The 27,677-nt window shown below is 37.6% G+C and overlaps 2 protein-coding genes across 60 annotated transcripts in view; one reads left to right on the top strand and one right to left on the bottom strand.

Annotated features, from left to right (window-relative positions):
- LOC110459952 (A-agglutinin anchorage subunit-like) overlaps positions 1–3,813 on the bottom strand; it is an 88,930-nt gene extending 85,117 nt beyond the window's left edge. For all 10 annotated transcript variants that reach the window (XM_021512512.1, XM_021512510.1, XM_021512505.1 and 7 more), the window contains exons 1-3: positions 3,659–3,813; positions 1,622–1,788; positions 54–1,306 (exon numbers count right to left, since the gene is read on the bottom strand). In XM_021512512.1, the coding sequence (XP_021368187.1) occupies positions 54–1,306; positions 1,622–1,756 (1,388 nt within the window). In that variant the 5' untranslated portion in view covers positions 1,757–1,788; positions 3,659–3,813. The remainder of the gene's footprint in view (positions 1–53; positions 1,307–1,621; positions 1,789–3,658) is intronic.
- A 1,522-nt stretch (positions 3,814–5,335) lies between these two features.
- LOC110459976 (zinc finger protein Gfi-1-like) overlaps positions 5,336–27,677 on the top strand; it is a 106,934-nt gene continuing 84,592 nt past the window's right edge. For 37 of the 50 annotated variants that reach the window (XM_021512643.1, XM_021512621.1, XM_021512609.1 and 34 more), the window contains exons 1-4: positions 5,336–5,451; positions 7,059–7,213; positions 8,643–9,970; positions 10,231–10,526. In XM_021512643.1, coding sequence (XP_021368318.1) covers positions 7,088–7,213; positions 8,643–9,970; positions 10,231–10,526 — 1,750 coding nt within the window. In that variant the 5' untranslated portion in view covers positions 5,336–5,451; positions 7,059–7,087. The other 13 variants (XM_021512619.1, XM_021512600.1, XM_021512615.1 and 10 more) reach the window with 13 other exon arrangements.

Genomic DNA, 27,677 nt, shown 5'->3' on the forward strand with positions numbered 1-27,677 from the left:
ATTATCATGTCTCATCTACTGTATATAATTTTTTTTCTGCAAAGTAATCTTACCTGCTATCCCTTGCTCGTTCAGCAGGCGAGGCTGGTGCACTTCTGGGTTTTTGGACCGATTTACTGCTGGACGGCGAGCCCAGTGGGAGGGACATGGATGAGGGCGATGATATTCCAGCTTGTACTGCACTTCCAGCTGCAAAAGGTTTTGGTTGGGTGATGGGCGATACAGACACTGGAAACGGTCTTTGATGAGGAGTACTGGTTAATTGACTATCTACACTCTTTTGCTGTTTTCCCATACCATATACACTGTCCACCACATCTTGTCTTTGGGAGAATCCAGCAAACTGTATTTCTGATACCTGGCCTGATGATTCAACTGTTGAGGAAGAAGAGGAGGGTTCAGGGGCAGATGATGACTGAGGGTGGGGTTCTTGGAAGATGGTTAATGGGCTGACGGTGATGGACCCACGGGACGAACTGGATGAGGTTATTGCATTGGAAGCAGCAGTTGTAGACTGGGTTTCAGGGCTGCCAAACACATTTACAACACTAATGTCTGGTTCTGTGTTAAACTGACTAGTTACAGCAATGGACACTGCTGCCGACTTCTGTGATGAACGGGATGATGATGGTTGCCCAGAATCTTTTTCTGGAGGCTCAGTCTGTACAAGTTCAATTCTTTCTTCAATAATTTCTATCACACCAGGCTGGGAGTTCCTCCCAGTAGCACCCTGACGACTCATGCCTGACCCCAGTTTCGGGACCCTGTCCCACGGATCTGGAGCTCCAGACATGTAACTATGGGACATACTTGCTGTATCATCAGCTTTGTCCGACCCTATCACAGTAACATCTGACGGACTTCCCCCTCTGTATAGCCTTGGACGCTTACTTCCTGGACTTCCGGGCCGGGGGAAATCAGAAACACGTTTAATTATTCTTTCAGAAGCCGTTTTTTGCAAGCCGGTGGCACGGACATGACGGAATTCAGCAAGATCATGTCCTGAAAAGGAGTACTTGTATGAGGATCCCGGAAACGGTGCACCTGTTTTAGCATTCATACATTTGTAAAAGTCAGCACAACATTTGATAACACTGTCTACTTGTAAAAGTCTTCCTACTTTTTCCACATCACGGACATTTTCTTCTGTTAACATCATGAATCCCTCGTATAAATACTGTAGGAATGTGTTGACTGATTCTTGTTTGATGTCGGCTGCTAGACGAACTTCTAGATGTGAACCTGCAGAGGCATTCTCCATGGACTGTAGCATAGGACAAGCTGCCACCAGCACAACTCGGTGGGCCTAGGGAAAGCAAAACCATTGTTTAATTCTTAACTTAAATTCACGAATATGACTTGACAAAAATAATAATTGTTAATTGCAAATTTTGTCCAGAAAATGTTTGATTGGTCAGAAATGAAAACAAAGGAACAATCATGTCAAAGTGCTATTGATTTTGATATCAATGATCAAAACCGTCACGCTTGTATGTTAAGTTGTTGAACAATTTAAAATTATCTTGACATAACAGGCATTTATTTGTAACGGGGAAATTCATCTGTATTATAATCTTGGACACTAATGACCAGTTGTAGCAGGACTAAAACGTGTGCTTACTTTTGTAATAACTTGACCAGTTTTAATGATGGCATCACACAACATCTGGCCCTTCCACATGTGTGACAGCTGACATAGAAGTGAGCTGGAATGGATCTGGTTCATGTAGACCTTCTGGTAATTCATACTGGACATCTTGGCTTGTGCGAATTACTTTATAGCCAATCCTGGAAAATAAAAAAAATCCCAATGAAAACTCTTCATAAAAGATGATGGTTCACATAATATTATAATCTAGAATATAAACTTTATTTTACAGTAATTATGAAACAAATTTTTCAACATATTTATAATCAATCGTCGAGTATGCAGCACGCGGGTCTAATGAGAAAGGAAACAAGAATACCCAGAGAGAACGCACATGGTTGGTAGGGTGACCAAATATCTTTTCACATCTGATCAGGAAATCGAAACATTGGCCGACTTGATGAAAGGTGAGAGCACTATTCAATACGCCACCAGACACCCGAGACCATTAAGATTGTTCACAAGGCCCATTTTCACAATACCAAGCATTATTTGTCTAGCTTCCCTCAAAACGTGTGTGCATCGCATTCCTCAAGGCTCCATGCCAAGAAAGAGTAATTTCATGCAGAATGTGACAAGTACCTGGTAGTATATATATATTAATCCATATACGATCTTTGCGTCAACCTTGATATTTTGATATTTTTAAAGGGATCCCGGGTCGACAGCAGCTTTTCACAGCAAGATACTTTTGACAGAAGCGATCACTTCAATCAATTTTCAGCTCAAAATTTTAAAAATTAAGATTTTATGTTGAAGGTTTGCCAGTATAAAGAGGTCAGAATACATGGTTTATGCAAGATTTCAATTACAACGTTAATACCTGGCAAAATACTGAAAGGGGACCTGTATCATAAGTCCTGGCCCTGTCTGACAGCACACTGATGATGATTTTCACACAAAAATAATTGGACAAAATCTAAAATGGGGTTGAAATAATTGAAATAATCATCAATATTTGCATCAACTGTAACAAAAATGTTCAGATCCAAAATGTTTTCACATTTTTCACATGTTATATTTGGTTACCTTGTCTTGTTTTGTATCTTCCTCATATAGTATTAGAACCAGTATTCAAATTCTGTAAATATGTATCCATGTGAAATCCTATTTGGACTAGCGTGTGTGAATGAGAACTTGGTTACCATGATGAATATTTTTGTGTACCGTTAATAACAGGTCCAGTACACTCTGCTGATTGAGCTATATAGCTGTAAAGACCTATAATAGCTCTATTGACCTATCTTAAAGTAGTCTTTTGAGCTGTTTTCATGTGATTTTATCACTAGGTTGCAAACAAAAGACATTAATTAAATATGAGTATTTTTTTTTGAAATAGTGATGTAAAAAAAATCCAAAATTTAACATTTATGAAAAATGAAAATAAACAACTAATGTATGCCGTTTGTAGTCAAAATTACCATTAAACCTTATTGTTTTATGCGACTTTGCTTTCATTTATGAATATTGAAATCTGAGAAAATATGTATATATATGAGCTCAATCGGCATAGTGTACTGGACCTGGTTAAGAGGATGTAAATCTCGACTGCGTGAAAATTAAGAGTTAACATTGTTTATTATTATCAGTATATCAGTGTTAAAATTGTATGGTACGTAATAACTCATTTACAATACACGCGTAAGGCCGTGTGTACAATACACACGGTACCGGCTAACGGAGGGCGGATGCGCAGGTGCTTGTTTACAGTTCCTGCCCTCCTGTTCAGTTTCACATTTCATCAGTTTCGCAGCAATAAATAAAATCATTTGATCCGATAACCCAATCAAATAAAACAAGAATCGCTCAAATTCAATCCCGTGACATGCTGGGCTTGACAACAACGTATAAAATAAAGTAGGGCATATTTTGCGGCAACGATGCTGCAAATATGGCGGTATTATCATGATTATGCCCAGTGAAAATGCCATGCGTTTCGATAGTTTATGTTATGTTGCAGTTATTATTTATCATCAATTATCATTCTGACACATAACAAAGATAACTTACAATGTTCAGACAGATCGTTGACAGACTGGTCCTTTCGCTTGCTTGCTGTTAATGAACGAGGGCCTTATTTTTCTAAAGTTTACCGATCTCTGCCATTGTTCAGTGGTCCGAATTTGCTTGGTACGCCAAGGGCTCGTGGTACTGCGCACAGCCTATGCGCAATAACTTTTCAATTAATGTGGTGTGGGGCCCTTTACAGGGTAACATTATAATAAACGTTGTGTATGGTCGAACAGCAAGTACATATAGGGGAAAGATTTGCATTTTATACCATGTTCAAAAACTGCAAAAAGTTGTCGCACAACATGGTCATTTTCTGCATACATACACACGCTGAAGGTCTGGGCCAGCAAAAATCCGGCCTGCAATATAACCGAAATAGGAATTTAATGGACACTCCTGCATTTTAGAATGGGTTTGCTTTCTCATTGATAAAGTTCCAGTTTGGGTACACCAACGTTAATCTACGAACAAAATACCTTTCTCGTATCAGTTATTAAATGGGCTCCAATTTTTTTTTTATTTCATTGATGTCCTTTAAGTATTAATTTAGTTTAAACAGTATTTTATTCAATATATGGCAGTGACAAAATAAAAATATTAATTTGAAGAATTGTGAACACATATTACTTCTTTTTAACGGAATTAGCTATCTCTAAGTCCGTGGTTATTAAGATAAAATGTACGCCCTTATGTAAGACTATTACAAGTCAACCTCCTATACCTTTATTTAATCAGTTTATTTTATATAGCCTTAAATATCTTATATATATATATAGGTCTCGACAGTAATAACGACAGTATGATTGGCATTGGATCCGAGCAAACGGATAATATATATGAATTAATCTATTTAGTTTTTACGTATTTTAGATATAACTCGTGTTTTTTGTATGTTACAAAAAAAACTGTGCTAATAGTCACTATACTTAATTTTTTATGATTTCGATCATAGACGGATTATACACGTCTCTGCTTCGATGTGATGTAAAAGTCATTTATACAATTTAGAAATCTTATAATTGACAAGAGCAGATACGTATATAATACTAGACATGCATGGCATTTTTTCTTTTCGCTCAAAAATGAGTGGGGGAATCGAAGAAATAACCATATCTATCACTATCACATTGTCATAATCAGCCATTACGACGAGCAGAGAGATAAAGTACGTGGTTACTATAGCTTATCTTATACCCCCCCCCCCCCTAAAAAAAAATAACTGGATGTTGCGTGTATAGCAACGTAGCTGAAAATTGTCGACCGCGGAAAGAAAAAGAAGTATATATTTTGAATTTGTCAACGAAATATTTAGTTCTATATATAAATCCCTTTTTTCATAATTTAAAGTTGCGTTGAGACAGAGAAATATATAGGTATCTGGGTGAAAAAAATAAAGATTGTACTGGTACATCACGGACTTAGATTCTAATTCCGTGGGTACATGTACAATGTTCTAAAATATATTTGAATTGTTTGCTAATATTAGTATATTTCAACGTTTTGAGTACTCTTAAAATCAATGCTTAATTAATGTTGTTTTCTTTTTAATATAATTACAGCATCGCTACGTTTTAAATCCGACTACTGTGCCTTTAGAATAGAATCGGTCCTGCGTAAGTATTTCCCTAAATGTGCCCCTGATGTGATTTGCAATCAATTTCTGCGCAACAGCTCTGCGCAATACACGAGTCCATGGCCGGGGAACAATGAACGAAACTGACCAGAAGCAGGAAGATTGAGCGTATTTCCACAGAAATTCTGCATGAAACAGCATTTACTGAAACTTAAAGGTTATTATAACATATTTTTGAATTGGTTAAATTGATGTTAACATGATTACTTGCTTTAAATGCGTGAAATAACCAATTTTAATTAGGCTAAGTCGGCCGTCGTCGGCGACGTGACGCTGAACAGGTAAAATGCACGGGTCGTAATGCCACTTCGCCTAAGCAAATATGTCGACTTCGTCGGTTCCTCAACAATAAGCAGCTCAAACGGAAAATGCTATTTCTATTTGTTTCTTTTTCTATTTATAATTGTCATTTGGGTGTTAATGAATTTTTGAAGCAGGTTCACGTGACCGTTTACAAGCACCTTGCCGGCGCGCCAATATCATTGACACGAGGGTACGCCGCCGGTCCGTGATTTAATCGTAAACGCTACGACCGAAAATCAAAATAGATAATCACACTGTTATGTTTGTGATAACCCGCATGAGGCATGAAAGCTATATTTTGTTTAAAAACATATGTCTTTATATATGTGTTATAAAGTTCGATGGATTTTATGCCGGTAATTATGTACAGCAAGTATAACCCGAGACGTATAACGTTATACTACAGAAATAACGGATTTATTTTATAGGGCATTACATTTGAAATACAATGTGGTAATTGTGAATCAAGTCTATATTTAAGATGTTGTATGCGGGTTGTACTTCCAACTCTTGAGATCTTTCCAAAGTCAAATATGTTGCAAGATTAAATAACATCTTGTAGGAGACTATTCTTAATGTAATGTTTTCTAATATTTAAATGACAATGTTGTTTGAGTATCTTTTTACTGTGTCCACAAGGAAGTTTTTCTTTGAGCGGCTAGATCAAACAATCCCTCAACTAAATTTAGATCATATAATTATATAGCCCATTCATGAATTCATGTTTGTCATATCTCTGCACAAGTGCCTGTATGTTCCAGTTGTGGGTTTGGATAAAAAAAAAGGACGCATTCTTGTGGCTTTGAAGCCTTCATTATGAGAAAACACATTCAATATATTGTTGTAAAAAAAATAGTTTTGTGGTTGTGGTATCCCATTCTGAGCCATTTTCCAAACAGGCCTGTTGGAATAAAAACAAGTAAAATGAAGTTATTTTTCATTTCGACATTGAGAGCTTGCCTCCCTTCTCCTATATATGATCATTGGGGTGTCATTTTTACCGAAAGTCTATCTAAACCCTTCAAACATGTAAAATTACTCAGAACACCTTAGGTTGGGTCCAGAGCTGTAACAAATTCTCAGGCACCTGTGAGCTTGTCCATTTCTGATGCAACCTGTTAATTAAATGACTGTTCTGTATGTGGGGATCGACTTGCAGTGATTTTTTCATGGCCTCTGCACAGCTCAACAAATAGCTTGGGATGATATTTTTCAAGTGTTTTTCTAAAATGATTTGTAGCCAATCTATAGTTGGTCCACACTCCTTTGTCTGTTTTCTTCTAAAAACTGTGCAAATTTTACTTTACATAAACGTGATCTTTGCATGATGTTTCCTCTAGGTCACACGGCACTGGCCCCTTTGGAAAAGAGATCGAAATATTACTGATCTTGAGTTTGGTATTAATTACAGGATCTAAAAAGCACGAATGATGAACCAAGCAATTTGTTATTTCTTTTTAGATTATCAACAGTGAAGAAAAGAAATCAAGATGAATTACCAGAAGGTCTACATGAACCAGATCCATTCCAGCTCACTTCTGTGTCAGCTGTCTGCGATGTGGAAAAACCAGTTACTATGTGACGCCATCATCAAGACGGGACAAGTCATTACAAAAGTAAGTAAATAACACCAAAGTTTTGCTTTATAGGAGGCACGGTAGTCGAGTGGTAGGACGCCAGGCTCGTGACCGAAGGGTTACAGGTACGAGTCATGGCACGGCACTGTGTTGTATCTTTGAGCAAGATACTTTACGTCGCTTGTTCCAGTCTACTCAGCTGTAAATGTCAGTACGTGGTTGGGCAGTTCTCGAATCGTAAAATGCTAGCTGTGAGCAGCGAAATGGCAGCAGCGACTGTATGCTCCCCAGGGAGTTGAGAAAGATATTGGCTAGTTGCAAAGGCCCTATAACCACGGATAATAATTTGTGAACCGCTTTGAGACAACCTCAAATTATTCTGACCCGAAGCAAGATTGTAATTTACCAATGGTATAAGTATTTCATGCTTAACTGCATGATTTTATAATAACAGCAACAACAACTTATTCAGGGAATTGCTGAATTCACTCCCTTCATTTGATAGGAAAACTATAGTTGTTGGATGCCAGTAAAAATTCCCATCAGTAATGATGGTCTTGGGTAGGTGTATAAATGGCACTGTGAAATCTGCTATCATTTTCGTTTTCCTGTAAGTGGTTACTGAACTTACTGTGTTTTGACTACAACTTCATCAAAATTTCAAACAATAGCCAAACTTAACTTGCTCTATTTTGCTCTATGTTTATCAAATAAGACAGGACAATTCTTGAATCTTATTCTTATTCAGTTTAACAACAAGGATTTCATTACCACAAAATTGATTTGTTGCCGTTTAGATGTTGTCCTCCATTTAGAATTAGATATTGTTTATGGCCCAGATTGGTCACAGATTCCCTGATAAGCTCCACAGTAGCTCCACTCACTTTGAACAAGTAAGGGGGATACAGTACATGTGTCTGTGTGTCCTCCATCTATCCATGCTTTCAGAGCATATCACTTTTTTCATGATGTCTATCAAACGTGGTATATAGGTATGTCATGGGAAGGCAGTGCGTCTCATCCTAAAAGGAGGTCACTGTGACCTCAACTTGACCCTTGACCTCAAATACTCAAATGATGGTTTCCAGAGCATATTTCAGCCAGTATTTTAAGAACTCGTTAACTTTTGTATAAAGATACATTATGGAAAGGCAGTGTGTCACATCCTAAAAGGAGGTCACAGTTTAACCTTTCACCCTTGACCTCAAGTACTCAAAAAATGGTTTCAAGTAAATATCTCGGCTACTGCTGTATAAATTGGCATCAATCTTTGTTTATAGATATGTGGGACCACACGTTGACCTTGATCTCGGGTATTGAATTAAGTGTAATCCTTCTTTCTACAGCATATCCTGGGCTCCTAACTTTGTAGATATGTGTTTTGAGTAAAACCTTGTTCGTTAGCTGTATTAGCTGTCCTATGTTGTTTAAAAAATTGTTATTGGTATTTTTCTCTTTTTTCTCATAGGCCCACCGAGTTGTGCTGGTGGCAGCTTGTCCCATGCTTCAGTCCATGGAAAATGCAGCGGCAGGTTCACATCTAGAAGTTCGTCTAGCAGCCGACATCAAACAAGAATCAGTCAACACATTCCTACAGTATTTATACGAGGGCTTCATGATGTTAACAGAAGAAAATGTCCGTGATGTTGAGAAGGTAGCCAGACTTTTACAGGTAGACAGTGTTATCAAATGTGTTGCTGACTTTTACAAATGTATGCATACCAAAACAGGTATAGCGTTTCCTGGTACTCAATACAAATACAACTTTAATGATCTGATAGAATTCCGTCATGTCCGTGTCACAGAACTGCAGAAAACTGTCCATGATGGAGCGGGGAAGCGATCATCAGATTTCCATCGGCCTGGAAGTCCAGGAAGTAAGCGACCAAGGCTGCACAGAGGGGGAAGTCCGTCAGATGTTACCGTGATAGGGTCGGACAAAGCTGATGATACAGCAAGTATGTCCCATAGTTACATGTCTGGAGCTCCAGATCCGTGGGACAGGGTCCCGAAACTGGGGTCAGGCATGAGTCGTCAGGGTGCTACTGGGAGGAACTCCCAGCCGGGTGTGATAGAAATTATTGAAGAAAGTATTGAACTTGTACAGACTGAGCCTCCAGAAAAAGATTCTGGGCAACCATCATCATCCCGTTCATCACAGAAGCCATCATCATCCATATCTATTGCTGTAGCTAGTCATTATAACACTGACCCAGATTTAAGTATTGTGAATGTTTCTGAGAAACCCTTGTCAGCGACACAACCGCCTGGGCCAAGTAGTTCATCTTCTACACCTCAGCATGGTTCAATTACAGTCAGTCCTCTAACAGTATTCCAGGATTCACAACACACGTTATCATCGCCATCTTCATCCTCATCCTCACGAGACATGCCAGCACTTGCCGCCTCATCTTCATCAACAGACCGACAAACCTCATTCAGACAGGAACAACCATTCTCAGGATTTTCACAAAGACCAGAATCAGAAAATGTGTTTTCACCATCAAAACAGCACCAGCAGCAGCCACGTACCTCAGACAGTCACATGAGCAGTACACCTCAACGTATGCCATTCCCAGTGTCCATTGCACCATCCGCAAGTCTAGGAAAACCATTTGCAGCAGGAAGTGCCATGCAAGCAATGGTGACCAGTTCTCCCATAACCGTTTCTCATAACTCACCTGTCCCAAGCAAACCAAGGCCAACACCACCACCTCCACTGTCCATGGGTGTACCAGATTCCAGTTCCTTACCCATGGATGCTGGCCAGAGTGGAGATGAAAGCAGAGGGAAAAGGTAAGATTTTGTATTATTTCTACTTTTTGTTACTTTTAAAATCTGGTAGCTTTCACGACATAGCTTGATTGCTTATAGCCTCTTTAAAACAAGTAGTTGTGTTCATACTTTTTAATTTTTCATATCTGTTAAACATACTAGGCTAAAACTAAATCAATCCATCAAACTGGACAACAGTAATGTGTTGTGAAGGTATTTTAGATAATTTCTTATGGTATATTTATTGCAACTTAATGAGGAAAACAATCATTCTTTTACAGCACAAAAGTTGAAGTTGCTGATTCCATGCAAGAAAGTACAGCTGACTTAACTCCTGACTTAAGTATAGTCAAGGTAGAGGCAGCATTGGGTGACGGAGAAACGGGAGGACTGGACATGCACGTTGATATGGCGGAACAAAGCATACTGCAAATGCAAGCTGGTACATCACACCACGAAGAATTTGAAGAACCAAGTGATGCAGAAATCGAGGAATGGGCGAGAGAAGAAATGTCGAATGAGGGTGCTAATATGAGCGGAGATCCCAATAGCTCCTGGTACATGGGGTCTTACAAAGGTAGGAGTCTTCTTCTCTTCATTTCAAATATCGATACATTATACATTTGAAAGAAAACCAGTGACGTGCTCCGACGTTTAGGAACAACCCATTCAATTTTGGGTGTGAAACGTTTTCAGCATCCTAATTGGAAACCGTATCAAACCTAATTAGTGTTTTTTTCTGCCCTGGTACCAAATGCTAGAAAAAAGATTTGTTTGCAACAAAGGTTTTACTTTCAAAATATGCATCTTAAATGATATATATACTCTAAAATAAATGAACACCCACCTAGTTTTCTATCATGGAATGAAAAGAAAGGCATAAAGTTACACTAAAAACAGATGTTATGAATATAATGCAATATTTTTTCTGGTCAATTTTGAAAAATATTTAATATATCCTCGTTCTTGAACAAATATTTTGAAATCCATCTGAAAAACAAGGATTTATCATGATAAGATCAGTATTCAAATCATAGAGTTCCGTTTGAATGTTGTAATTGTTTCAATGTATATATATATTTACAGTATTTCAGAACTATTAAACCCTGGTTTTCTTTCATATGAGAATGTGTTGATACTTTAAAAAATCTGTTCAAAGGCTGTTTCAAAAAATTATTATTGTATTATATGAACTTAATACAAGTGGAATGTTTATTTCTTTGTTTCTTTGGTTTTGTGGGTAGTGGTGTCAAACTATTTCCAAGTGCGCACAGTTTTGGCAATTTTTCCTGCAGTTGGAAATTCGGTTTTATGTATGTTTTTACTGGACAATTGAAGGAATACTGAAAACAGCCAACCAAATTATTTTGCATTTGCAGGAAAACAGTTATTATTGTTACGTAAGTTGAAGGCAGTGCCAATTTAATTAATACTTTTTATGATCACTTCGGATTGAAGATCATATTCTAAATTTTGGCAAATCAGTAACTCGAGTTATTGGATTTGTTACAGAAAAGGCCATGAATCCAAAAGAGCAAGCTAAAGAACATGTAGCTACAAATCGAAGTGCTAAGCTGTACTATCAAGAAAATGTCAACCTTCCTGCTAATTTTTATAATGATATACCAGAGAAATATAGATTTGATATGCCAACCTTGCTTAATTTAAAAGCCAACTCCTCCAGTCCAGGAAATTTTGCCAAGAAAGTGTGTGAGCGTTTGTGGCCAGAGTTGTACAGTGAAGAGAAAGTCAGGATGAAATACTCGTATTACGGGGGTGGCGTAAAGGGCAAGATGGCTTTGGATGATGTCAGGAAGGTCATCCTTAAAAAATATGTTGTTCTCTTCTTTCCTTTTTGTACTATGGATATGATCTGGAAAAATAACATTGTGGCTAAAATCAATGAATCTCTGCGTAGACGAGACCTCAAGAAGGTCCGAGTCTTGTCTCAGCAGGAAGGCAGGTGACGGTTGTTCGATTGTGTTCAGTTGATTTTGACGGAGGACTTACTTGGTGGCTCGTGTAGACATTTATGTAACGGGGTAGGTTTGAACAACAATTCTTATTACCTTCAGAGGTGCAAGTGATTCAAAACTGTAGAGGTGGTTTTCCTGGCAAAGGACTCGATTTCGGGGGCTTGATTGAATCGAGTTACAGACTTCCCACTATCAATTGAACTTGTGGTTTAATGGTCTTAATAGGCTGGACTTGATTACAATAACAACAGAAAAGGTTAATACCTGTCATTTGTTAGCCAGTAGTAAGAATTGCGGGGAGGACGAGTTTTGAGTGAATCGGAGGAGAGGATTAGTAATTCTGCTGTTGTTGGGTCTGTTACAGAGACGGATAGTAATCGGGCAGTGAGTACCCCAGGTGGGCCTCCCTTCTTCTATCAAGGGAACAATGAAATTCCAAAAGAATTTTACGATGACATACCAGAAGAATATAGATATGATAAGCTGTCTCTTCTTGATATGGAAATGAACTCTGTAAGTCCAGGAAACTTTGCGAAGAGAATAGGTGTCCGACTTTGGCCAGAACTGTACGGACCTGATAACGAGAGGTTGAAATATTCGTACTTTGGCGGTGGTGTTAAGGGGAAGTTTGCTTTAGACGATAAAAGGAAGAGTTTCCTCAGAAAGTATGTTCTCTTCTTCTATCCAGATTGTGCTAATGATATGATCTGGAGAAGTACAATTGTTACTAAAATCAACGAGTCCTTGCGTAGACCAGACAAGAAAATTTCACACAGGAACACAACTAAAGATTCAGTTTAATACAATGTGCCTTAAATGTTAGTTGTACAGAAGGTATAGTAATTTTCTTTGGGTGATTGGTCTTGTGTTCCGCTGTTGCGTGGAATTAAAAGTTTAATAAACATTCCATTTGTTGTTTTTTTATCAATGAAATTAATTGGTTTATTGTGTTTTCAAACATTAAACTCATTACTTCAATCCATAAATGTGAATTTTTGATGTTTTATTTATTGTACAGCCTTTGAACACTGTTACAGGAAGTGACCTACTTCTACGTGTTTCACCCACTGTTTCCATGGTTACAAGTTATGATGGGTGAAACACCGGAAGTATGTCAATTCCTAATATCTACTACTGTACAAATCCAAGCTGAAATTACTATTGCAAAAGTCAGATATATAAAAAAAATTGCCAGAATGAAAAATATTATTTGAAGTTTTCCTCTGTGACTTCATTAAAGATGGATTCCAGCTAATTTTCAGAAATATTGCACCCCTCCGTATTAAAGCCATTTTGGTCTCTGGTATAGCATATAGATAGATAGATTAGAAATATTTTTTCTGTATGAACTTTCAATAAATGTATCGAGTGAAGTCATTTTAAGAAGAATATTCAAACAATTTTACCTGCAGTGCTAATACGCAGTTCAGTTAATAAGAAGATAATTATGTACATCCGATATTTCCCGTGTTGATTGTCGTACATTTGATAAGACTTTCTGAAAGGGTCACCCTTTTTAGGCCAGATGTCCCCGTCAACATATGAAAACTTCCCAGTGGTTATACAGCTCACTTGAAGGGACAAGACATTAAACCATATCAAAATTGATAAGCTCTTATGCCTGATTTATTGATCAATTTTTATTACAAAAAACAACATATATTCAATAATCGCACAACCTGTATATGCTGCACATTCTCCACCTAGTAGTAGTAACCATCCTCATGAAGGGAAGATAAATATTTAAACTAGAAAAGATATTATGATGCTGGAGTTAAAAGGGAAAAAGGCATGTCCAGACCGGATTAAAACCCAGGACCTTCAAATTCTAGAGAGACAATCGAATTGTTGAGCTTTCTTGTTGCCCGTGATCGACCCATTGCCCTTTCTTGTTGCCTGTGATCGACCCATTGCCCTTGTTGCCCGCGATCGACCCAATCAAGTCCAGTTACAACTAAACAGAAAATCTGGGAGAATCTATCTTTACATTTCACAGCATTTTCCTTATTTTGAGACTTTTAATAAAAAAATAAATATTATTCAACAATTTTGAATATATATTTGTGAAATATATTGGAATTCATCGAAGTGATATACTTCAATTTCGGTGTAAGTTTTGTTGAGAAACTCTACGACTTGTCTTGCGATAGAAAATTTCAGCTTTGTTAAGTACAGAACTGAAACATGTTTATTTATACAACATTGTTGCCATAGTTATTCTATTATTTACTGAACATGATAGTGATCACAATGAAAACGTATTAAATTTTAGTTTAATTGGAAAATAAGAATTTGTGATAAAGGCAGTCCTGCTATTGTATAACATAATTATGTATAAGTGGCTGACAAAAGAAATATGTTTCATGATTTCTTGTTTTCGATGTATGCCAGATTCTGATTGACATTTTATCTTGAACACTTTTGAGATTTTCTATAAGGATTGTATAAGTAAATAATGTTGGGTTTCTTTTGATGGTCTTTTTGGTTGTTCGGTTTGGTTCTCGGACTCCCGACTGTTAACTAGAAATATTCAGATCTGACCTATATTTATCGTAGAGACTCCTTAGGATTTTGTGGTCATGTTAAAAGAGGCCGACAACATTTCTCCCGTTCGTTGATTTTGAATACATCCCAGGAAATACAAGTTTATTGCACTGAAGTGTGGCAAGGAAATTACTGTCAATACTGAATATACTCTGAATATCTGATCTGTTTCGACCTTCTAGACAACCACATATGTAAGAAAATCATCGAAACAATGATGTTTGAATTGTGATCACTATCATGTGGGGATAACTCTGGTCTGTTCACATGTATACGCTCCGTTAAATGCTCCAGAGAAAGTCAATAAAGAGCTGACCTAACGAACGGCTTGCTATTCTGCAATATGAGTATATAACTTATTGACAGTAATTATAATGCCCTGTTGCTTCAAACATCGGTTGTCTCTATCTTTGATGGTTGTGAAAACAAATAAAAAATAGTTTGTTCGGTCAGACTTCGTAAAGTTGACTTTCTCTTTAATAAGTGCAGTGGCCAAGTCTTACCTCGATTTCAGTATCTGTTTACATCAATCATTTTAAAATTTATACCCTCTAAAAATTAGTTTAATATATATCGCACTCCATATTAATACATATGCTTTATATGTGATTGTGTAAACTTTTAGTAACCAGTATTGATGTTTATATGTATCTGATTGATATAAGACTTGTCCGTTAGCAAAAACAGATGTCGCACAAATTTGAAAAAATGTATTGAATTATTGTATGATACAAAGTTGTATCTCGCAACAAAGCTTGCATCAAATTTGTGAAACATGGGCCCTCGTGGGGGAAAAAACAAACCAGAATTTTGTATGAGAAATGCTGCAAAATTTTGTGAAGTCTACAAAAAAAAAAGAAAAAATTTGTGTTGGTTTGTTTTTTTCTCTGTGAAATATTGATTGTTTGCAATTTTGGTAAATTAAATGAAGACCGAAGGTAAAACTTCACAAAAATAACCGTCTTGTAACTTGATTCAAGGGGAAAACAATTTTGTTTTTGTGACACAATTAAAAAAAAATTAAAAAAAATGGATTTTGCAAACAATCAAATTGCCTATTTTACTATAAAATGAATTGTGAAACGCACACACATACATGCATATACTTGATGGTACCGGAGTTATTCTGTTGGTGACTAAGCTCATACAGACTTGATCGCTGGACAGACTAACTCTGATATTGTACGATGCTGCTGCTGCTGCTGCTGGGGACCACTACCATTTTGTATTCATGTTCTAAAAAGTGTTTGAAAGAAATTGTAAATTTTACATTGATCTTGAATATATTGCAAGATATCCATTTGTTGGAAGAGAAAAGAGAAATATATAAGAATAACACATACAAAATTAATTTTGAAAATTTCATGAATACAAATTGTGAAGGTAAGTGCGGACACATTGTAGGTATAGGAATAATTCAACGACACTTTGTATAACTTGGTGATGAAACTCTCCATTTGCGTACAGTTTGTTGGCTTGAATTATGACATTACTTACCCATATGCATATACACCAAAGACATAAAAGGGGCTGGGAAGAGCGTCGGGCAGGGGAGGGAACTGTAGCGATGACCTTGTGCTGAAGATGGAACATACTGAAAATAATCAAAATCACAAAACAGAACACACAGAATATCTATAAAACAGTACAGGCTGTAATCCGTACAAGTATTGAGTTACCAATCGTAAAATAAACTGAAGGATGATGTTCAGATGATTCTCTTACTGTGGATATAACATAGCCTACAATACAGATATAATGGCAGACCTGATGGATTGATACACGGATACCAACAACATTTATCATTGTTCAAGAAGGGATGTTTGTATACTGTAGTGAAAATATTGCGTTATGAAGCTCTGGATGTTGTCGGTTTTTGGTAGCTCTTAAAGTACGAATCTTTTTGACCACTTTGTACGTTTCCAAGCCAGAAATTCTTATTTGTCTTGATAGGTGAGATGTTAGCATGGGGTCTGCTTTTGTAGTAACAACTCACACGATTCCTTCCTTGTGTGTTTTAGGGATGGGATACGGAACTTCTCCCAGTCATCTACATTCGGAATACTCCTCTGTCAACATGCCCCATTGGCCAGATATTTATTCTCACAAGTTGTCTGTTGTACCGAGTTACAAAAAAGCCCCTGCCACAGCAAGCTTGCCCTATATCAGAACTGTGGATAAGTGGAGGAAAGAGCTTGAGGCCGATTGGCTAGATTTGGAGATTGAAGGGAATTTTGTTGTTCAACTATCCTGTAATGTATGCAAAAAGTATTCATTTCAGAAAATAGGTCCCTACATCACTGGGACTAGAAATGTAAAGAAGGGATCTGTACTTTTTCATATGAGAAGTGACTCTCACCAGCAAGCCATGAAGGTCAAAAATGATACCAAACAGGGCTTGCCGTCCTCTCCACTGCCCATGTAGACATTCTAGTGTGTATCTTATGCTTGTGACATTCTTGAACTTCTGTGACCTTTATAAAGGTTGTGTGACCTTGATTTAGATTCCGTGTTCAGGAATGGGTACTTGTGAGTTTGCTCCGGGATTTTCTTCTCTGTAGTTTGTTCAGTGCTTTTTATCTAGTTTAACTCATTGACCCCTGAAGGTTGGAATAGTTCATTATGAAATTTCAGGGGTGAATGAGTTAAAGACATCACTAAAACTAAGCATTTCCATTTACAAACATCCTCACTTGTGTATTTTAGGACCAGGAAGTTTACCGGATCCCTTTTCGTCTGTTCACCCTTTTGCGATGATGAATTCTCATCAGTTTCAAGATAATCCTTTATCCTCTACGTATTTCGATCATGCATCATTTAAGTACAATTTCAAAAAGCCAGCCACAAGCACAGTTGGATCAACGAACTCACCTTATGCTAGAACAGTTATCAAGTGGAAACAAGAGCTGAATGCTGATTGGCTAGATTTTGAGGTCAAAGGTGACACTGTTGTGGAGTTGTCTTGTAAAGTTTGTAAGGAATATTCTGTACAGAAAACGAGTCCTTATGTTCATGGTACGAAAAATGTTCATAAAGCTTCGGTGATATTCCACATGAAAAGTGATGCTCATGCAGTGGCACTGAGGATCATGCAGGATGTTAGAGCTGAAAAAAACAAGTAATCATTGTGTTTAACAGTGTGGAAAAGTAAAAATGAGGAAAACATTCCCCTACATACCACCAACATTCAGTGTTGTTTTCCTGTATAGAGAGAGTAGTAATATTGATAAAGAAGTCAATTTATAGAAGATGTGGAGAAGGGAAAAATCCAAAACCTTTGAAAAGATATTATTTAGTGCGAGGAAGCCAAAAAATCATTGTTTAATAAACATACATTTTCTGTACCAAAGATGAGGATTTTGCTGATTATTAAATGTTTTTGTTTCAACTTTGTGTTGATTTTAATTTTTCCATTTTTGAGAGGTGTCTGGAAGATTTGAATTTTCAAAATGTGTGTATAGTTTCACTTAGTTCAGTGAGATTTCATCGAGACTAGTCTTGTCTGCAGGTTAGTAATGATGGTCCCTAACTGTTTCATCTGTAATAGTGACAGGCCAACGTGTAAACGACATTGAGTAAAATGAAACGATGAGATTCATTTGAGCAGCATCAGGTGTCTTGGGGGAAATATTTCTTGTAAAACTGCAATCCTCCAACTTATTACAGTTGACTGTTATTATCAGTAACAGAAAATGTCTTTTGTACGGGAGTTTGGAAACTAGATGGGTTAGATTGGGGATCATATGTTTCACAACTGTTGTAGTATCGTTCTGAATTTATGTACCTGTGAGGATTTAGAGCAAATGAATAGTAAAACCCATACCATGACTGCTAGTATACTAGACCATCTTTACATCTATGTACCCTGTATGAAATGTGATGTGGGTATTTTGACCTCGAGTAGGTTATGTGACCTTGTGTCACACTTGCACTTTGACCTTGTGAGGTCATTATGACCTTTACACAAGTGCTGTGGTGTCTGTATGCCATGCTACCTGAATTCTAGAGTTTCCTGTGACATGAGTAGGTTGTTGCAGATACATATCCATTCAGAGTTCTCTTCATTTACAAACGTCCTCACTTGTGTATTTTAGGGCCAGGAAGTTTACCGGATCCCTTTGCATCCATTCACCCTTTCGGGATGATGAATTCTCCTCAGTTTCAGGAGAGAAATAGCAATGCTTTATCAGCTTCTTATTCTGATCATATGTCGTACATGTACAATTTCAAAAAGCCAGCTACAGTTGGACCATCAACTTCACCCTATGCCAGAACAGTTGCCAGGTGGAAACAAGAACTCAATGCTGATTGGCTCGATTTTGAGGTTAAAGGTGACGTGGTTGTGGAATTATCTTGTAAAGTTTGCAAGGAACATTCTCTACAGAAAGCAAGTCCCTATGTTCATGGGACGAAGAATGTTCATAAAACCTCCGTGATCTTCCACATGAAAAGTGATGCTCATGCCGTGGCAGTGAGAATCAAGGAGGGTACTCGGACAGAGAGATTGCAGTAGGGAGAATATTGACCTCTTGAATTGTGTTGTAAATATTTGAGATGTGGGACCATGGCAAAATTTTCTAATGTGATGACTTGCTAGGAACAAATACAGACATTAAGGTATAAAGAATATAACCTTGGAAGTTGATATTTCTATCATCTTGTGTTTTTACCATAAAACTAGACTTAAAAAAAAGTATTATTTTTGTGAATCAAAAGAGCTCTGCTTACAAATCTAGGATTGTCTAGAGGGTAAATTCCACTCAATGTTTGTTATTAAATATCGTATTTAAACTTTCGCTTTTTGGCCAGATTGCAACGCAATCGGAGCTTATAGATAGGCGATTCCTGTCCGTCTGTCTGCACTAAGGTTAAGAAGAATGGTTAAGCTCCGTTCCCAAGTTATTAGTTATCCTTCATCAACTGAACTTACATGGCTGCTTATCACATGCAACGCTTCGGATGCTACTTCTGACCTACATTTTCCGCTTCAGTGACCAGGTTAAGAAGTTTGGTTGAGGCCAGGCTCCATCTGCACTTTGGTTAAGAAGATTGGTTTAGGTCACTTACCAAGTAACTACTTGTCCTACAACAACTTAACTTGCATGGCTTATGTATCTAAGGATGCTTATCACATGCGATGCTTCGGATGCTGGTTCTGACCTACATTTTCCACATCAGTAACCAGGTTAAAAAGATTGGTTAAGGTCAGTTATTAAATAACCACTTATTATGCATCAACTACACTTACATGGCTTATGTATCTTTAAGGATGCATATCACATGTGATGCTTTACATGAACATTTACTGGAGCAATCCGGCCATATCGCCATAGGTGGTTTCTTGTTTATTTCTTTTTTGTGCATTACGAGACGGAACTACAACAGTTTATTTTGTAAGTTGTATCGTGATTCCCAAGCCCTAATGATGATTTAATAGTTTGGTGGCTGTTGACCTGTGACCTGTTCCCATGCCCTAATGATGATTTTGTAGTTTGGTGGCTGTTGACCTCTGACCTGACCAGAGAGTATTGTATTTGACTAGGCTTGTGTATTTGTTAATCCTGTCATGTTGACCATACTAGAGCAGCTTTGTTCTTTCTTCTATACCCAGGCTCCAGTGTCAGAGACCAGTACCACATGCCACCAGGTGTCGACACCAGTCCTTCCGAAGTTTATAAATGTGGAATATGTAACGTTGGTTTTGATACAGGAGAAAAACTTAACAATCACAAACAGATTCATTCTCGTTCAGGATACCTCTGTCACGTCCCACTATGCCCACATCGTTTCCCGAACACTTTACTCCTGAAAGATCACCTGCTGAAGGATCACGAATGTACATACATTCATTTCTGCTTGGAGTGTGGGAAGGGTTTCAAGTCCTCTGTGGGTTACAATAATCACCACAAGTTGTACCACGGTGGGGCACACGACTGCCCCTCTTGTCATATCTGTGGCAAGGTATTCCCCACCAAAAGTAACCTCCTTGTGCACCTCAAGAAACACTCGTTTGACCGACCGTTCACCTGTCAGAAGTGTGGCAAATCTTACAAATATAAACAGACATTCAAGGACCATTACTGTAGTTAGTGTACGTGTTCATTTTTGTATTGACCAAGATGTTTGCAAGTTCATGCTTACATTGACTGTAACTAACGTACAAGTTCATTTGTGTAGAGTGTTCATGCTGGACTAGAACTGGTTTTGAAATTCATACTCGAGTGAACTGAAACCTTGTAACGAATTTGAATAATGAAGCTGATTTCTTTTGTCAAATATTTAATAAAGAATATAGAAAAACTACCCAGAACATTTGTTCTGCAGTTCATAAATTCCTTTATACAATAAAAAATATTTTCTAGATACAAATGCACATACTGATGAGACTGTCTGAAAGTTTGGTTGATTTCTGTGTTGCATCCATCATTAACTAGTTTACTTTGTAATACCATCCTGTAGGATGTAAGCCCTCGTGACGTAAAGGTAACATGTATACAGGTGAACATTTCCTGTGACCTGAGACTAGAGGGGCATTCATGTAGGTAAATGAGATCATTTATGTAGGTAAAAGCAGTAAGTGATAATTGTAGATAGGCACATTTCTCCAGATCTTCCAACATTGTCCAGTTTATGAAGGTATGCTGTTTTTCTTCATCCAGGTAGATCCTCTTTTGACGCAGAAAGAATAGTTGGAACCTCATTTCCGTGTGAAAATTGCAAACTTGTGTATTCGGCTGCGGAAGATTTAAAGACCCACCAGAAATCGCACAGAGTAGGCCCCGAAGAATTTACATGCGAAGTCTGTTACACCGAGTTCAGAGATTCAGAACAACTGAAAAATCACATGATATATAGCCATGGAAACCAGTATAAACACCTGTGCTTTAATTGTGGGAGAGCATTTAAGTCTTATCCATCCTTCAACAATCACAAGCGCTTGTTTCATAGGCCTGATGTCCTGTGTCCAGTATGTGACATCTGTGGGAAAATCTTTCCGTACGAAAGTAACTTACAATTTCATTACAAGCGACATTTGGAGGTTAGAGAGTTCTCTTGTAACCAATGTGGTAAATCGTACAAGTACAAACAGTCCTTAAAGGAACACATCTGCAGCTGAGCTGAAAAGGGCAGTTAAACAGTATTTTATAAAAGGTGTCGATTTAAATAAGTTTTACCGTGTATTGATGACTGCTAGTACTGATGGAAGCATACATATTGAAATGCACAAAATACCTTGTGACATGTTGACTTCATATGACAGATTCTGGTATCATTTAACTTCTCCGGCATATTTGTAAAAAATGCATATTATTTTGCAATGGTATTATTTCTTAATCATGGCTGGTTGTGTGATCGGGGATCGTTTATCTGGTCTAGATCTCTATATATAGTCTGGATGGTTTCTGTTTGGCAAGCCAAGACTTTGAATTTCAGGTTTTGAATACTTGTGCCCTACGTAAGAAATGGATTGACAGATGAAGTTGTGAGTTTGTCTGCTGATTAAGGCAACGTTACATTTCATACTTAATTTCTGTTACCTGCCATATAGTTACTGAAGGTGTCCTATTTCTGTTTTGTTTAGGTGAACTCGTGGTAGATGACAGGTTCGGCTCCTCTTTTCCGTGTGAAATTTGCAATATTGTTTACTCATCTCCTGAAGATTTAAAGACGCATCAGAGGTCACACAGGAACGGTCCCGAGGAATATACCTGTGAAGTCTGTCACACTAAATACGCCGATTCTTACCAACAAAAAACTCATATTTTGCAAGTGCATCGACAAGAATTCAAACATTTTTGTTTTGATTGTGGAAGAGGTTTTAGATCTTATCCAAGTTTCAATAATCACAACCGTTTATTTCACAGGCCAGACTTGCAGTGCCCAATTTGTCACATATGTAGGAAAATATATCCTTTCCAAAATTTTCTCGACAATCATTACAAGAAGCATTCAGAAGTTCGGTCGTTCAGTTGTAATCTATGTGGAAAATCGTACAAGCACAAAAAGACATTGAAGGAACACCTATGTTCAGGACCAGCAATCAATCTACCAGAGTAGGAGCTATGTGTATCCATTCCTAACAATGATCAAGTTACATGTATCATGGTATCATACGTTGGCACAAAGTCGAAATGTAGGAATACAGTGATTTTATACGAACAGCGGTTGTCAATCTAATGCTTTAAAATTTGCACCATAAACAAATGTGATAACTGTTTCAAATGTGTTTACAATATTAAGTGTTGAAACCAGAGATTGGTTCATTAGATATGTGGTGACAGAATTGGTGAGCACATTTATTTGTTCACTAGAAGTGGTCACTGGTGACTATTCTATGTTTGAGTTGTTTGCCTTGGTATTTGATCTCGTTTGTTCTCTGGAGACTGTCACAGGCAACTATCTTGTATATAAGTGACTGACCTTGAATTAGGACTTTTTTATGCATATTGTATTGTTTGGGTTTCACTGTAGCAATTTGATATTGTTGCTTTTTCTCGTTACTGAAGGTGACCTTATTTCTTTGTTTCATTTTGTTTAGGTGAACGCGTGGTAGATGACAGGTTCGGCTCCTCTTTTCCGTGTGAAATTTGCAATATTGTTTTTTCATCTCCTGAAGATTTAAAGACGCATCAGAAGTCACACAGGAACGGTCCCGAGGAATATACCTGTGAAGTCTGTCACACTGAATACGCCGATTCTTACCAACAAAAAACTCATATGATGCAAACGCATGGACAAGAGTTCAAACATTTTTGTTTTGAATGTGGAAGAGGTTTTAGATCTTATCCTAGTTTCAATAATCACAAAAGACTGTTTCACAGGCCAGACTTGCAGTGTCCAATTTGTGATATTTGTCGGAAAATCTATCCTTTCCAAAACACTCTTGACAATCATTACAAGAAACATTCAGAAGTTCGTTCATTTAATTGCAATCAGTGCGGAAAATCGTACAAGCACAAAAAGACGTTGAAAGAACACCCGTGTTCAGAGCCATTGCTGTTCTTGCCCAAATAAACGGGAACAGACTAACTTTGTAAAAAAAAATATGTATCTTACCAGATTGTGTAATGTAATTGAGAGATTTTCCCTGACCGCATTTGTTCATTAAGGAAGACACTTTGTGTAGAGGTCTTGTTACATTTGTGGGACGAGGGATGTGTAAAGACATAATCAATAGGAAGGTCTCTTGGTTTGTTTACTGGTCTGTTTGCTGTCAGTGTGGGGAAGTTAGAATGAATCAAAAATGGTGTCCCTGTAGTTTCTTCGGAACTGTGTTTTTGATCAGGATGCATGTAATAAAAAACTTCAAACACACTGAAATTTCTCTGCTGAGGTTAATTGACTGCTTATTGTTAGACAAAAGGCATTGTTACACTTCTAAATCACAAATGTTTTGTTTTCCCGTTACTGAAGGTGTCCTATTTCTGTTTTGTTTAGGTGAACTCGTGGTAGATGACAGGTTTGGCTCCTCTTTTCCGTGTGAAATTTGCAATATCGTTTTTTCATCTCCTGACGATTTAAAGACGCATCAGAGGTCACACAGGAATGGTCCCGAGGAATATACCTGTGAAGTCTGTCACACTAAATATGCCGATTGTATCCAGCAAAAATCTCACATACTGCAAATGCATGGACAAGAATTCAAACATTTTTGTTTTGCATGTGGAAGAGGTTTTAGATCTTATCCTTGCTTCAACAAGCACAAACGTTTGTTCCACAGGCCGGACTTGCAGTGCCCAATTTGTGATATTTGTAGGAAAATCTATCCTTTCCAAAACACCCTTGATTACCATTATAAGAAACATTCGGAGGTTAGATCATTCAGTTGTAATCAGTGTGGAAAATCCTACAAGTATAAAAAGTCTTTGAAAGAACACACCTGTCTAAGTTGACCTAGACATGACCTATTAAAACAGTGCTGCTTTCCTACCAAAATAAAAAGGTTCTAAAAGGAGTTATGTGGCAACTGCTACAGGTTTAGTGCAGTAACATGACTTTTTTGATTTTTTACACTGACGTCTGGTTTTGAATGGAAAGACAAGTTGCCCTAGTGTTGTTCAGGTTTTGCATCAGAGTGTTTCTCAAATCTTTTACTTTTGTTAGAGTGTTAAATATCAGGTATCTGAAAGCTTCCCTATTTCTGTTTCCTGTAGGTAAACTGTACGGTGGTGAAAGAAGCCATGCTTCAACTGATTATTCGGAACGGATTCTTGGAGGCTCCTTTCCATGTGAAATTTGTAATATTGTGTACACTTCCGCAGAAGACTTAAAGACGCACAGGAAATGTCATAGAATCAGCCCTAACGAATTTAGCTGTGAAATCTGTCGCGTTGAATTTGAGAATTTAGATAAACTTGAGACACACATGTTGCAGATTCATGAACAACAGTTCAAACATCTATGTTTACAATGTGGTAGGGGCTTCAACTCGTACTCCAGTTTCAACAATCATAACCGATTGTTCCATAGAGCCGATTTGACATGTCCTGTGTGTGAAATATGTAGAAAAATATTCCCGTTTGAGAGTAATCTTCGTAATCACTACAAAAAACATTCAGATATGAAAGAATATGCTTGCCAGACCTGTGGAAAATCTTTTAAATACAAACAGTCGTTAAAAGAACACGGCTGCTATGAGAACAAGCTGCAGTAGGATGTTAACGCATTCCTGTGGCAGTGTTATGTTCATTCACTGACGTTATATGTCTTATCTCATGCAGCCTTGCCTGTTTCTTTTCTTTGTCCAGGTCATGGGTCATTGGGTCAAGAAAGGTTCGATGCACCCGCAGACATGTTAGGAAGAATCGGTGGAAATTCATTCCCGTGTGATATGTGTGAAATTGTGTACTCGTCAGTGGAGGATTTAAAGACGCACCAGAAATGTCACAGAAATGGCCCTGCCGAATATCGCTGTGAAATCTGTTGTGGAGTACTAGTGAATTCTGATCAGCTACATGGTCACATGATGAATTTACACAAAAATCAGTTCAAACACATGTGTTATGATTGCGGACGAGGATTCAACTGTTACACAAGTTTTAACAATCATAACCGTCTGTTTCATCGAACAGATTTAAAATGTCCTGTGTGCAAGATTTGTAAAAAAATATTCCCGTTTGAGAGTAACCTTCGACAGCACAGTATTAAACATTCCGGAGTGAGAGAATTCAAATGTGATAACTGTGGTAAATCGTTTAAGTATAAACATACATTGAAAGAACACATGTGTACCTTAAACGTCACAAGTTCCATTAAGGCGGAAACCAAAATGTTCACCACTTCAAACACGAACTGAATTAGACAGGTGTTTGGTCAAAGTAATCATCAGATAGTTTTATCAGAAGGTTCTTGTACTGGTGAACAGGGATCGGTTTGGTTGGTTTGTTTTTATGTCCTATTAACATGGAAATAGTATTTTTGGTCGACAGTTAAGAACTAGTGTTTGCATCAAGGTTGTACATCATAAGTCAGGTCTGTGAAGGTTGTTTTGCCAGAGGTCACAGACCCGCGACATGAGGACGAGTAAGAATCCCATGTCTGATTAATGATGAAGACGTCTATCGACTGAGAGAAACATCTACATAATTTACTGGCGACGATTTCTGGTCTCGGAGAATGTTAACAATACTCGTTTCTTAGACACTAGTTATAGGGAGGTGCAGTCCAGACTGTTTCAAGCCCACTGAAAGTCGGTATGGTTTGAGGGATAAATTACAACTACCTTTAAACCTGGTTATGTGGTAATGTTTGTATTTTGTCATACTGTTTGATATTCGTATGTGTGTTCACCTGTCTGAAGACTTGATTTCTTGTTTTGGTCAGGTGACCACAGAATACCAACAGACGACAACTACTGTGAGGCGTTGTTGGAATACTCCGACAGGCTGGCGGCCAAGCATCGGTGCCCAATATGCAACATAGTATACCCAACTAGTGAGGACTTGAAGACACATGATCGATCTCACAGTGAGGGCCCTCATCTTCATCTGTGTGCTTTGTGTGATGTCAACATGGGTACACTAGAAGACCTTAAAAGTCACTTGTACTTGCAGCATGGTTCAAAGTTCAAACATTTCTGCTTTGATTGTGGTAGAGCCTTCAAATCCTACCCAAGTTTTAACAGTCACGAGAGATTGTTTCACCGGTCAGATACAAAATGCCCAGTATGTGAACTCTGTGGGAAAATATTCCCATTTGAGAGCAGCTTGAAGCTTCATTTGAAGAAACATTCTGAGTTGCGGCCATTTATTTGTAGTGTCTGTGGAAAGTCCTACAAACACAAGGCAAACCTGGCTAGTCACTCATGTACATAGTTCTTATTGTCTAAATAAATAACACCTCCAAATTATGTCCAGATGAAAGGCTCATTAAGTTTAATGAGGTCAAATTTCGCGGACTAGATATTCTGTTGTAATCCAAGACATAATAGGGTCAAAGTTCGATGACAAGATATTGTGATGTACAATAAACCATTGAGGTCGAAGTTCGCTGACAAGATATTGTGATGTACATTAAGCATTGAGGTCAAAGTTCGCTGACCAGATATTGTGATGTTCAATAAACCATTGAGGTCAAAGTTCGCTGACCAGATATTGTGATGTACAATAACCATTGAGGTCAAAGTTCATAAATCAGGTACACTGTGCTTTGTAATGCAAGTGAACTTTCAAAATGGAGTAGGAATCTCCCAATCGGCCTTCAGTTTATGATCTGTTGCCATGGCAATAAAGCAATTCTGGGCTGAGGATGCAGGAGCAGTGTCAGTAATATTTGTATTGTGTAAGATATATATATATATATGTGAATAATCTTGTTTATTGATTGTTATGAATGTTTCTTGAAGTATTCTTCACTATTTTATATGTATGGTCTTGTCGTCTTCTGCAAGTCAGTAGTTGTAAATAATAAGCAATACGTTTATGCATTTTTTTCTCTTGAAAGAAAAAAATGAAACCAGTTTTGTATTTAATTTCAGAAAGATAACTTGGATTTGATCAGTGTATATTGAAGTTGTAAGGCACAAATAAAAATGTTTTCTTTTAAACATTTGTTTCCTTATTTTTCTTGAAGACAGACAGTGCAATATTTTTCAATATTTATCCGGTGTTCGGCGTTCCTTAATAGAGGTTAGGCTGTATACTTGTTCCCCTGGAAATGTTACCATCAATTAATTGAAGTAGATCGTGCTCAATGTATGGTCAATATGG

Source organism: Mizuhopecten yessoensis, unplaced genomic scaffold, assembly GCF_002113885.1.
Source record: "Mizuhopecten yessoensis strain PY_sf001 unplaced genomic scaffold, ASM211388v2 scaffold10275, whole genome shotgun sequence".
Lineage (NCBI taxonomy): Eukaryota > Metazoa > Mollusca > Bivalvia > Pectinida > Pectinidae > Mizuhopecten > Mizuhopecten yessoensis.